This window comes from Haliaeetus albicilla, chromosome 22 (genome assembly GCF_947461875.1).
Source record: "Haliaeetus albicilla chromosome 22, bHalAlb1.1, whole genome shotgun sequence".
NCBI lineage: Eukaryota > Metazoa > Chordata > Aves > Accipitriformes > Accipitridae > Haliaeetus > Haliaeetus albicilla.
Window position 1 is genome coordinate 16,376,138 of NC_091504.1, and position 13,080 is coordinate 16,389,217.

Sequence of the window (13,080 nt, forward strand, 5' to 3'; positions counted from 1 at the left end):
GGTAGAGCACTGCTGAATAGCGAAATACAGGTTGGTGAGCAGTCTAGAAATGATGATGTTTTATTGAGTGGTGTGGATTGTTACTTTGGTTAATTTGATTTTTATCCTGTAAGGAAATTAAAGCTCAAGCACTTCCAAACTTGGTTATATTTCTAAAGATCATCTTTGCATGCCAGCTTTTGCCTAGAAACTCACCCGAAGATGTCAGCCATTGAAACCATTTCATGTGGAAGCATTGCTAAGTAAATTCACTAAATGCCTATTCATCCCAGTAAGATGGAGAATCACTGGAGCAGCAAATGTGAAAATCTGCACAGCTTACTCTACAGAAAGCAGTTTTCTGAGGTTGCCAAATTGAGATGCAGAGTCTGACCCTGGGAGGTATTACAGCTCACATGAGTGAGCATAGAAGGAGGGTCTCAGGCTCCTACAGCCTGGTTGTTCAGGCTGGTTGATAGGCAGATATTTCATTTGGTCCAGGTAAAATCAATGAGATTATGAAGATAGTTTACTAGGCTGATAACATTTCCAAGTTGTTGCAGCCTGACCCCAGAAGTTAAACGAATTTTGTACAGGACTCTTAACTTGGTTTTCTGTGGCTTATAATAATGAAATATTTTCAAGATACAGTACTATTGACAGCTGTTTTATCTTTAGGTTTTCTGCCATCAAGTCCATTACAGACCATTGCTTAAAGGGTGTTGTATCTATGATGTTGTGGGTTTGAATGCAACTCGGGAGATGAATATCTTTTTAATATGATTTATTCAGTTTTCCTAAATATGCTGACCTAGATAAATAGAGAACGTTTTTGCTCCATTGTTAAAGAAATAACAGACCACAAAAGCTGTCAAGCGTAAATACATTCTTGGACATGTCAGCTGAAATTTTGAAAATACTGGTGTCAGATTGCCAGTCATACTAATTGGAATTAACCTTCTAAATTCCTTTGTTCCTATTAATTATATTGGCATTTTGACATCCGAATTCTCTTGCTTTATGCATTCCAGCCATGGCCTGTTCTCTATTACAAGGATGAAAACAAATAAAATGCCAACAGATACTTAACCAAATTCCCTAGGAAAGGTCTGGCAAAGCATGTAAAATGGGACTATCAATGCAGTCATCTCACAGCTGGATTTTCAGACTTAAAAAGTGCTGAGCATATTACTTAGTATATCTCTGTTACAATGCTTAAAACATCTGCCACAAGTTGATAGGAAATTCGTTAAGATGTAATAAAGCTGTGCTTCTTTCCAAGTACGCTTTCCTGATTAGGGGGAGGCAGTGAAGTTTAGCAGCAGGATGGACATTTTTTCAGCAACTGCCTCCTTCAAAGAGACTGTGGATGGTCCCCGAATGAGAACAATAAGTATATAAATTACTCTAGACATAGTAGTTTTTGCAGTGTAATTTGTGAATCTTTTGTTCTTTCTGTTGCAGGACAAATGACCAGCTAGTAGCATTCCTGTCCAGATATCGTGATATGAACTTCTTGAAATCACACGGGAGGGACAACGCAAGGTAAGCTGGCCCTTTCCTCAGTTTCATGGCACTGAGAGCTTTTGCATAGTGATGGTTTTCCAGCCTTATCTGAGTAAAGAAATCCCTAGTCCAGGTAAGAGAAGTGAATGAGGACGAAATCCTCTCCTGAGGACAGTTTTTTATTGGTCCAGAATGGCTCCTCCCCAGAGTCAGTTTGCAAAGATGCTTTTGTGGGGAGGGAGACATTAAGCAGACTGATGCTTGTTCCCTCCTTGGGGCTTGGCACAGATCGATGTTTTGGGAGCAAGCGGTAATTGCCCCACGTAACAGCACTTCCCTGCCCCAGTCGGTACCAGCCAAGTGTGGTCTGGTGACCAACACCTACGCTAGCTGGGGTCTGCAGCAAAGCCTTAGGTAAGCAGAGCATCTCTGCCAGGTATGGGAGCCTGTACCAGCCTGCACATGCTAGTGAGGGTGAGGATGGTGGCTGGAGGGTTATCATGATCTGCTCCAGTTTTGAAGTCCTTGGATCACTGTCCCTCTTCATCCACCTTGCACAGGTCTTGGCGAGAAAAGAATGTGCTGTTTCCCACAACGCATCAGTAATACTTAACAGCTTTGTGGTTTGGGGGAGCAGCAGTGACTAAACACCGTGTTTCCAAAGGTTTAAACAACCTGTGCAGGTGGAAGATCTTTCCCATCTGATTGCAGTAGTCCTCTTTTCCTCGTTATTGCTAGTTTTGTACTGTAACAGCAGTCTTGCAACAGTTCCAGCAACTCCATGTGCTGAGTCCCAGTGGCTTTGCATCTAAAAATATTGTTTTATTCTGCTTGGGTCACCAGATCATCTCTTTATTCTGTAAAATGTCAAGCATACTGTAAGGCTGGGTTTAGATAGTGTACATAGAGAATGTGACACACTGAGTCACATGTTCAGCGCAGTGGGTGGGTAGAATAATTCACAGGTCTCTCACTTCTTGGCTGCTCCTGCTCGTGTCACTAGATTTATCAATTCTGTTATGTTCCTGTTTAATGAAGTCCTCATGAGCATTCATCTTGTGCATGCAGAAATTCTATAGCAGGTAGTAAAAAATAATACTGTGAGGAATAATATTGGAATCCGAGTCAACAGTTTTCACAGGAGAGTCTCTCTGGTTTGGGAAATGCAGAGTGTCAGAGTGATTGGCAGGCTCAGGTCTAGCTGGCAATAGTGATCGACAGCAGCCTTGAAGTAGAAAAGGGAAGAGAAACGGCCAGGGAAAAGCAGTTGGTCTCTTATGCCTTTTTGCTCCTCTGGTGCGCCTGATTCTTCTCAAATTCCCTGAGCTGGCTAAGGAAAATAACTAATGAATCATGACATGCCTGCATCAAGCTGGTTCGAACATGCCAACCTCAGCTGGGTTAGAAGAATTTAGATCAATTAAACATACTAATCTGGTATTAATTTAATAATAAAATGAGCTAATGTGCCACTTGTACTCTTCTCACAGGAATAACAACCCATTTATTAGTTCAATGGTTCCCTTTGACTATATAAACAACTAAATACCTTTTAGCCTGTTACAAAATGTCGCTGTGCTTTATTTTTTCTCCTGGATTTCTACCATAAATCCTCTGTGCATCAGGGAGCATAATGTGGGACACGAGTGCAGATTTGCCATCCCTGTCTGCCGTGGTTGTGTAGTCTCTGAGTCTCATAAGTGCTCCCACTGCTGACCACTGGATGAATGGATCCTTTCACATCATCCCTGGGCAGCTCCCCAAAATTTCTATCAGGGAGATAGAGTGGCTCCCCTCCTCCTGCATAGCCCAGATAACTGTAGAAACAGGACTCAAGCCAGCAGCTGGGGAAGCCTCTGAGTAATATTGGCATTTGGTAAAAATTAATTCCATTGGTGTCAAAAGCTGATCAAAAAGCAGTTAGCTGTCTGTTTGTATTGCGGGTGAATTTCCAGCTCTACATCCACCTGTTGAGAGAGAAATTGTATCTGATGTGAAGTCTTGTCTAAAGGGGTAAACGTACCATGTGCACTGCCCATTTGACACACAATTTCCAATTGACTTTCATTTTATGCCCAAGAGGTGTAAGCTGTGGTCATGCTGGTGAGGTTTATCCCTGTAGTTAGAATGGGGAAATTCTCTGGGCTGAAATACCTTGTATAAGCACGGGCAGGTGAGATGAGGCCGAAGGCCCATCTAGGCTGTCGTCCCGTGTCCTGCTGCCTACAGCCGATGTCCCCAGAGAAGCAGAAGAGGAGGTGGGTAGTGGTGTTTCCTTACAGTATTCTCCCAGCCTCCTGTGACCTTTGCTTGGGGAATTTCCACAGTCAAACTTGGTGACTTGCTCATTTAAGAGTAAGGGATGATTATTTTTTTCTGTTGATTTTTCCAGTTACTTTTTAAATTTTGCCATTTGCTTTGCCTTATCACAACCCTGTGGAAAAGAAATACCCCATGGGGGGAATGGTATGGCCAAGAGCTTAGCAAGGTCTAGAAGAGAAGCAACAGCCTCAAGGTTTGGCAACAAAAATTTAAAAAAAAAAAAAGATGACAGCTTTTGGAAAGGATTTGGGACACAGGCCTGTCTCCAAGTTATTGGGCAATAGGAAAAAAACTCCCTTGGGACATCCTATCTCAAAACAAACTGGAACAGGATTTTTTATTTAAAATGGCTAGTTGAAGCCATGATAAGGGAAAGGACACTGGACTGACTAGACTGACTGCCACCCCATGTACAATAATAATTTTGCTGTTCCAAGGTGTTTTTCTCAAAACATGTGAACTAATAATAGAGGTGGTCAGTGTTTAAATACCACTGAAAGCAATGTATAACCCTTGCTTCTAATTTTTATTTTAATTTGTGGATGAATAATGGCTCCTAAACAATAAGCTTTTCAACAGTTTTAGTCTGTTTTGTAAACAGCTGGAAACTGAATTCTAAGTCATTGTAGTCTTTGGATCATACAACGGAGAGAGAAAGATTAGATGTGCCATCTTAAAACTGAAATCCTTATACAGCTCAATTACAATGTACTTTGTATTCAAGGCATGTTCAAAATCAGTACATGTTTTACTGCCAAATAAGGAGAGAAACCAGGCTTCCTTTTATAGAGTGAAGTTTTCTTTTAGTTATGCCAAAGTCATTAAAAAGTGCATCGCTCTGATTTTCCTTTAGTGGCTTCAGAAAAGGGAATGGACGTGAAAATGGCTCCTTAACTCAGCTGGAGAAGCATTATTTCCTTAGAGAGCCGGATGTATAAAATGAAATTGCGTACAGTGGCTGGAGTCGTTACATAGTACTTAGCGGGCAACACTTAAATTTTCTCTTCTTTTCAGTGTCTCAGACTATTAAAAGCAAAAGAATAACCTGGTAGTTGTATAAGCTATTACAATTTGGAACACCCGGAAGATTTGGTTTTTTGGCAGGAGCAGCACCTGGCTGATGTATTATAAAATATAGAGACAGTCAAATGTGACATCTTCAATGACAGGCAGGAAAAAGGGGTTTTTTAATAGAACTCTTGCCACAGTAGTCATTTGGGAAACAGTGTAAACATGCTGTGAAGGCTGGATGCTGTTACATCTTAGAGGAATCTGGAACTCATAGGCAGAATACAAACAGCTAAAGAAAAGGCCATTAAAAGTTTGTCATGTATCCGAGCTCTTTTCTTGTGCTGTTTTTTTCTCCTCATTAATGCTATTCTTCACAGTTGTGTTGTCCCTTTTCTGGCTCCTGGGTTCCAGATACTTTTAGAGATGTTGCTGAACTATATGGCTTTTAGTAAGGAGCATTGCAAGCCCATCCCCGTTCTCAGAGGTTGGAGAGACCTTAAATCCCAAAGGGCTAGAGCACATTCCCAAAATCTCCACCTCTTTCAGCCCAGTTCTGCTGATGTGTATCTGTTTTGTCACCTTTTCAGACATGCCTTTTTTCCACTGTGACACATGCTGTTCATTGGTGTTCTGTACACTGGGTTGATGGTGGTTTGGCGGTCAGTTAGAAAATGGATCACACAGTAAATGCTATTATGAATTGCATTGATGAATTGCCCAGTAAGTACCCAAATACTTGGAAAAAGACCTGGTATATTATCCCAGCTGTTGGAATAGTTTAACCACTTAGCTCCCAGCAGCACTTACCTTGCTGCTCATGTGAAATATTTGGTGGTTCATTTGACTCAAATTTCCCTCAGCCATACTTTTTCTTGTTAATTTTTTTTAAACACTTAAGTATTCTGAAGCACATGGACTAAGAAGATCTATTTTTTGCTTATAAGTAGTCAGCCCAACAGTTGCATGTGAACTGTAGTGACTGAAATAGCAACATGCATCTTCTGTACAAAGAGTCTGCACTTAAAAATTTTAGACATTACAGCTAACTTTCAGATGTTCCTTATTGCTTTATGCTAAGCGTTAGGGGAGCTATAAAGCCTTTACTGCTTCAGCTTGACAATTTGCCTCCTTGTAGGGCTTTTATTTCTGCTCCGTTTTAGAAAACAATGCTAAGTTGTCAATGCAGAGACAAACAAAAATAAGCTGAAGATGCTAGGAAGATGCAGTAAAAACAGCCATATGTCTTGACATGGGACAAAGCAGGATGTTTTTTGGTCTAGGTAGAGTATACAAGCAAGATCATCCACCAGTTCAGGAAGGTGCAATAAGTGAGAAGGTTTGAAGTAGCCATAATCTATGGGGCAGAGCGGGAATTAGGAATGAGGTGGAAATTGAGGTACTGGTAACGTAATCAGAAATCTTATTGCCATCTAAGAACATTGAGCTGCACACTTCATTTTCAGTGGTATTAATAGTAACATTTGTGTCCTTTCATCCAAGGTCCTGAGACATTTTATAAAATAATTATGGCAGGGAACACCCTTTTAAGTTGGACAGATACTGTTGGCCCTGTTTTACCTACAGGTCAATAGCCTGGTAGCTTGAAAATCTGTGTAGAAGTGACTCACACTTGCCCTCAATCATTTGGAAAGTTTGAATCACCATTTCCTTTTCTTTCTTCCGTTGTCTAGTATGCAGATGTCTACTATGCAGATCCCGAGATGGTAAGCACAGTAGAAACACGGGGTGAGATGCTGTTGTAGTGGACACCGGGGGTCCTCTGCACTGCGCGTCCCTTTGCATTGCCTGTGGGCACTGCAGCAGCTGTGATCTGCTGGCCCCGGTGGAAGCGGTAGCGTGTGCTGTACCTGCTCCAGCAGCAGCATCACGTAGATGAGATGGCTTCAAGCTCAGCCGCTCAGGCCCAGCAGCGTTCCCAGGTCGGAGGCTGCTCAGTCATGTGGGTGTTGGGAAGAAGCGGAGGTGAGGGACGAGAAATCTTCTGGAGAAGACATTTATTGGAGACAAACAGATGGCAAAATGTCAGATTTCATATCATTGAGTCTGTCTGTGGTGAATTCATGCTACATCTATGCACACTATCATTTGCAGTTTTCTCCGTTTTGCTTATTTTATATAAAAAGAAACAAAATCCCTTGAGTTGTGGCCTCCCTGATCGTGAGAGGAAGCCATTACATTTTTGTCCCTGTAAAAGCTGTTCCAGTGTTTCTTAAAAGATACTGTAAGTGAAGAGTGGTGGAAAGAAACCCACAGGAAAGTCTTTGAAAGTCCCTCTGCAGCCTTGTACTCACAAGGGACTGTATAGAACTGTTGTCAAAACAAGGCAATTCCTAGTAGAGTCATTACTGCAAAAAATAGACTCGCAAGTTTCCTACAACTAAAAACAATTTCAGAGGTTTTTTATTTTTGGGACACTTGAAGAGTTTGCTCCCTGACCTGCAACATTAAAATACTGAGAAGCATTAAGGCTTTTTAAGACGTCCTCTGAAAGAGAGATTTCCAGAAGATGGAAAGTAAGGTTTTTTAAAACCAGTGGAAGTTAATGCTTAGGAAAAGGTGAATGAGAGGAAAGAATCATGAGGAATTGCTTCTAAATATAATGCAAAGATGTGATATGACTAAAGCATTAAATGGATATACTAAGAAAATGACATATGAAAGAAGCAGAAAGAAATTATGTAGAGTATGAGGCACCTATTGTAAAGCTTGAAAAATCTAATTATGTCCATATAGAGACAGAATAATATCCAGATAAAATGTGTGTATTCATCAGTGTTCAATGGCATCTTGTGTGGAATACCCTAAATGCCATGGATATTTGGTTTCCATAAAATGCCATTGATTGAGAAGGGCCACGTTTAACATAGTATTTCAAGGTAGACTTGTAACTTGAAAGAGCCAGTTAGAGTACCATTTTTGCTACACTGTAAATGATCTAAACCTTATATTGTCCAACCTTTGTGGCAGCAGACCAGTTGCCTGCCCCAGATTTACTTGCACACTGAGCATAAAACTGTTTAAACGTACTTAGGAGACAAGTGGTAACGTGGACCCTCAGAAAATCTTCCCAGTAGAGCTGCTTGGTTTCATGATGACTTGCAGGCCAGCTCCTAGACACCCACGGAAACTGCAGGAACAAATGTCACCAACGGCATCTCTCAGTGCTGGCTTATTTTTCGCGGCCGTGTCACCTGCGTTTTCTGCTCTGGAGTCAATCCCTGTCCTCCTGAGGTCAGCGCCCGTGCTGTCCGCACCGGGGCAGCTGGTGGTCCCGCGGTGCGGGGCTGGCAGCCCCTCCAGTCACACGCCCGTCGCGCTCTGCTGCTCCACAAGGTCCGGTGCCCTCCGCGGTTGTAGGGCATGTAGAGATAGGAATGACAAGCACTAATCATATTTTGAAAGTAAGATTTCCCTATGTTCCTTGTTAACTTCCGAGCGTTTAGCCAGTGAAAGCATTTCAGTTTGTGCGCTTACTTACAGGTTTGGCTTTCGCATGTGAAATAAGCCCAATCTCGCTATAGCAAATCCAGTCAAGAGAGAAGTTCTTTATGATATTGTTGATGTTCATTTGTGCTTTGGCATTAAAGCTTAGGGGATTGTTAGGATAGTATTGTGTTTATAATATTTTCTTCAGAGTGAGGGAATTAAAGAAAGATAAGAATTCTGCTTTTTACCTCGTAATGTACATTCAGGATGCTGCAGTTTAAACACATTGGAAAGCAGGTTACAATTTTTATTTCTCCCTCTTTTCTTCCATTGTTTTTATCTATACTGAGAGTTTTTTCACAGCCTTTTGAAACAGCAGGAATTGTGCATTCTGCACTTTCTGCATGCTGCCTGTCATACTGGGAGGAAATCTTCCTCACCTTGACAGACTAAGTAGGTGCTATTCCTTTCTGACATTATTCCCCCTGTCAAGCTTCAGCTCCATTTCGGGAGTGGGGGGTCAGCCCTGGAGGCTTTTGACACAACAACAAGAGGTCTTGGGAAACATACTGCAAGATCCTATCTGCAGTATGGGAAACATTCTGCAAGATCAGATGTTTATCTGAGACAGACATCGTGCTTAAATAGCCAATTATTAATTATTTCAGATTTTTTAAATACTGTGTAACCCTTGATAGAATAGAGCTGCTCATGGAAATGGGATGAAGTCAAGGTTATGTCGCAGTCAACTGGAAATTCATCGCATACTCAATGGAGGCCAGGATTTCTGGCCTGCAGCGGGCAGGGAATGAAACTGCTCTGTGCAGGTTTGGGTTTTATGAACTTGCTTATTACAAAGAATTATTCAGTGACTGGTTTATGGAGATATATTGTAGCCTAGAGATTGCTCACAAATTACTTGTTGCAATTGTTACACTCAAGATTGTCAAATTACTGTTCTGCGCTTTCTACTTGGTCACCTAAATTGCAAGTTATTGTTTTATGCTTCCCGACTGATTGACTCTGGTAAGTGTTTCCAAGGTGGCTGTGCAAACACTGCTGGCAAGAGCCTCTCATATTTCTCATCCATAAAAATATTTACTTGACTTTTCCCACCAAAAGTGGCTGACTTCTTCAAATCTTTGTTTAAAGATAGTTGAAAGAGGAGCAGATGGAGTCAAAGCAATGTGCAGAGTTTGTCCGCATCCAGTAAGGAGAGCATGGACGTGGTGCTAGTGGAGCTCCAACTCCCAAGCTCTGCAGACCCTTGCTTTGACATTGACTTTGAACTTGTGATGAGTTGTTTCGCTGACACATTGTTAACTTTTATTCATAGATTTTACCTTTTATACTGAGTAATAATGATGAGGTCCTGGTGGGTGCACCTGGTTAGCAGTGAAATGTCGATAGGAGGTTTTGTAGGCAAGAGGCCAGAAACAGGAAACATTCAGGAAAAAACCTTTTCACCTCAAGAAATACATTCTTTCCAGACAAAAACCTTTTAGTGACGAATTAGAAGTAATGTTTAGCAATCTGATAGCCTCTGATGCTTAAGAAAGTTTTATTCATTCATAGACTTCGGAAAACAGCGAACTCTCTGTCTTATGTACTGCGTAAGTGTGAGCATTCAAGAGAGGGGGCCTCTCAGAGTTGCTGTGGTATGCAGTGTCACTTGGAGAAAACTATCCAAAAGGGTGATATTTGATTGTGATATTTTTGCTGGTATTAAGTAACTGTGCAACAATATTTATTAGTAGTTAAAACATATCGTAAGAAGAGCTGAGCTATGTGTTTATATTCATGTTGTAGGAGCGTGTGCTAAACATCTTACAAATGCTTTATGTGTTATACAATCCTAGAGTCTCATCTCAAATGCAATTATAAATATTTAAATACACTACAAAGTAAGAGGAGTTCTGTGAGCTGGATTGCAATCATGAGCTGTCTGGACAGTTAACTATCTGTACTCAGTGTTACAGACCATGTGCTGCAGGCAGTAGGCTTTTTAACAAAGTAAAAAATAACCACCCAGAGGCGTGTAAACCCTAAGGCTGCATCCATGCATAGTCAGGGCGCAAACGGCCCCTTTCACATGTGTAGCTCCCTGACTGCTGAGCTCAGCTGGCAAGATGCGTTCATATTATGCTATGCTTGCTGCTTACTTGCAAGTGTAATCCAGGTTCCTCAAATTGGAGGCTCTTTAGGAAGAGTTAAAATTGATTAAGGGTAAGTATAAAATGTCTTAGACGGGGTGTTCTATGAAATAAGGTAAAATGGCATGCTTTCTCTTAACCCCAGTCTTATTTTAATTTTATTTTCTACTGGTTGACTCTCTTTTCTTGTCATCGTTATTTTCCTCCTGTTGTTTGTCTTAGATCAGGAGAAAGGTCAAGTGTCTTTATCTGATGGCGATCTCCATTGTATTTGGCTAACCATACTGTGGTGCAATTGTGTGTCGTTATCCTGGCAAGTACATTTGCAGTTGTCAGAGGTGTGCCAGTCTTACCTGAAATTCAGGGTGCCAGGAAGAACCTAAATTTTTCAACGTTGACTAAGATTAATGAAATGCTATTATCAATCCATTTTTTCTACTTTAATTTGGGTGTCATCTGCTAGGTGTCTTGTGAAACCTGAGAGAAAGACTTAAGGGAGAAATCACCATTTTTTGTATTTCATTACTCTCTCTGAAGCTTGGCATGCCTTCATAAAATACACTGGTTTGGTATTACATTGAGCATAACCAGAAACTAATGAAATACAGCATAAGTCTAGAAACAAATCAGTAGGGTCATGCTTTTGCCCTCCATCTTCTATCTTTCTTTTCAGAGGTGGCTGCTGCGAGCATTGTTGGATGGCTAGTCAAGAGTCTTTATGAACTGTTTGTAGTGTTTGAGGGGTTTTGATTTCTTGAAAAGGCCTACGTCGCATACAAATAACACCTTTCCCTTTCCCTCAGGCAGTATCCAATATGCTTATAGTAAGTTTTTGCCTCCCTGAGTGCCAAAATCGCTATTGCTGGAGTAGCTAGGAGCATCTGTCATCCTAGAAGAGAATCTAGAGAGAAAAAAAAAACCTCATCCATCTTTTCCAGTTTGGTTGCAGTTCAGTTCTCTGTGTGCCAGCAGTACAGCCTAGGCTTGCTAGGGCGACCCACTGCCTCCTCAGGCAGGATCGTCTAGCTTCCAGCAGATCTAAAATATACTCGGTCCCCTTGGCTCCCAAGGAACATTTACAGATAGCAAGCAATTTCCCAGTGAAGAGCTGTGTCTTCAGAGCCCCTTGTATAAATTATTGCTTCATAGATAAAAGGAAATTATTTGCTATGCTAATGTGTTATTTGGTTTAGGTGTAATGACTGTGTGTGAAGCAGGTCCAGTAAAGGTGAACCTTCTGAAAAATGCCTGCTTCCTATTTGGTTGTTACTGGTATTTAAAACCTGATGTGATCTTTCTAGGAAGGTTTCAAGAAGCATTAGCAAAAGGGTCCTCTCTTTGCAGGTCTCCAAAGGTGTTGCTGCTCTTCAGTTGGGCAGCGCTGCCTTGCTGGAGGATGAATGGTTGGAAAGTACATTTAGTTTTCTTCTAATAACCTTGTTGTGTAAGATTTTAGGACTGAGATTTGTTGTGAAAACACTTGTGCTCCCAAGAATTGTCTTATTTCACTCTATACACCGAGATTTGCTTGTCCAAGCTATTAGCTCAAAAAAGCCACAGAACTGTGTATGTATACCGAAAAGGAGCCCGTCAACCATTTTGGGTAATGTTGAAGCTGTGAGCCCAGATTTGCTGGCACCTTCTCATCTTGAGCGTGGCCATACTCTTCTATTGCCGATTTCAGACAATAAGGCTGAAGTTGTGTAACTGGGCTTTCTGGTATTAGTTAACTGTAAGCCCTATCATGTAATAAAGGCTGAGGGAGTTTGTAAGTAGAGGAGTTTTTTAAATGGTCGGGTGGGTTTTTTTTATTTGGGGGTTTCTATTGCAGTCAAGGAAACTTCTATTTGAAAATGAGAATAAAGGGTGATAAATTGGTAGAGATAGCAGTTGAAAGAAATTATTTAATGGAAAAGAACTTTACGTTCCTATTTAAATATGGTCGATAAAATTCTATTATTTTCTTAAAATAATTAACTCAAATGAGCATTTAGTTTTGAGGGAAATAAATAAATGACCAAACTTTCAGGCACATTAATATTTGATTTGGAGATAACTGCATAAATATTGAATTTGAAGATTACATTCCAGAGCACTGCATTAAAATTGCAAGGCTTTTCTATTATCCTTCATAATGGAACATGAAATTAGAAACTTGTTCATGGAAAGAAAAATTTCTCCACTCTCATCTACACATTTTCTGCACTGTTGTGTTAACAGAGGAGCTCTACTTCTCATACTGTGAGAAGAGACATAGCTATCAGTAGGACATAGACCCTGAAGTCATTTACAGTCCTTTTGAAAATTAATATGCACCATTTCGTAATTGCGTCTCAGCTCTTTGATTGGTATAGGAGAAAACTTTAACCAGAGAGTTAGCCTACGGAGTTAACGCTCAAGTTACCAAATGCAGGAGTCCAGAAAGCTTTGGTGGTGTTCCTTAACTTTTATTTCTTTTCCCCTTCCTTTAGTTGCCTGTGTTTGAGGACCACTAAAATGTCTTCTTGACTTCCTAATCCTAAAACATTTCTAAGAACCCTGGTGTGTCATTCAGGAAGGAAACCCAGGTCTTACAGTGTCCTCCTCAGCGTAGGTGCCGCAGCTTTTGTTAGCCTGCAGTTCTTGCATCCGGTGAGATCCGTGGTTTTGTGGATGTTAGTTA

General features: G+C 40.9%; 1 protein-coding gene across 3 annotated transcripts in view; it reads left to right on the top strand.

The window, feature by feature from the left end:
- Positions 1 to 13,080, top strand: part of XYLT1 (xylosyltransferase 1) — a 204,390-nt gene that overhangs the window by 166,014 nt on the left and 25,296 nt on the right. For all 3 annotated transcript variants that reach the window (XM_069810041.1, XM_069810039.1, XM_069810042.1), the window contains one exon: positions 1,444 to 1,524. In XM_069810041.1, the coding sequence (XP_069666142.1) occupies positions 1,444 to 1,524 (81 nt within the window). The remainder of the gene's footprint in view (positions 1 to 1,443; positions 1,525 to 13,080) is intronic.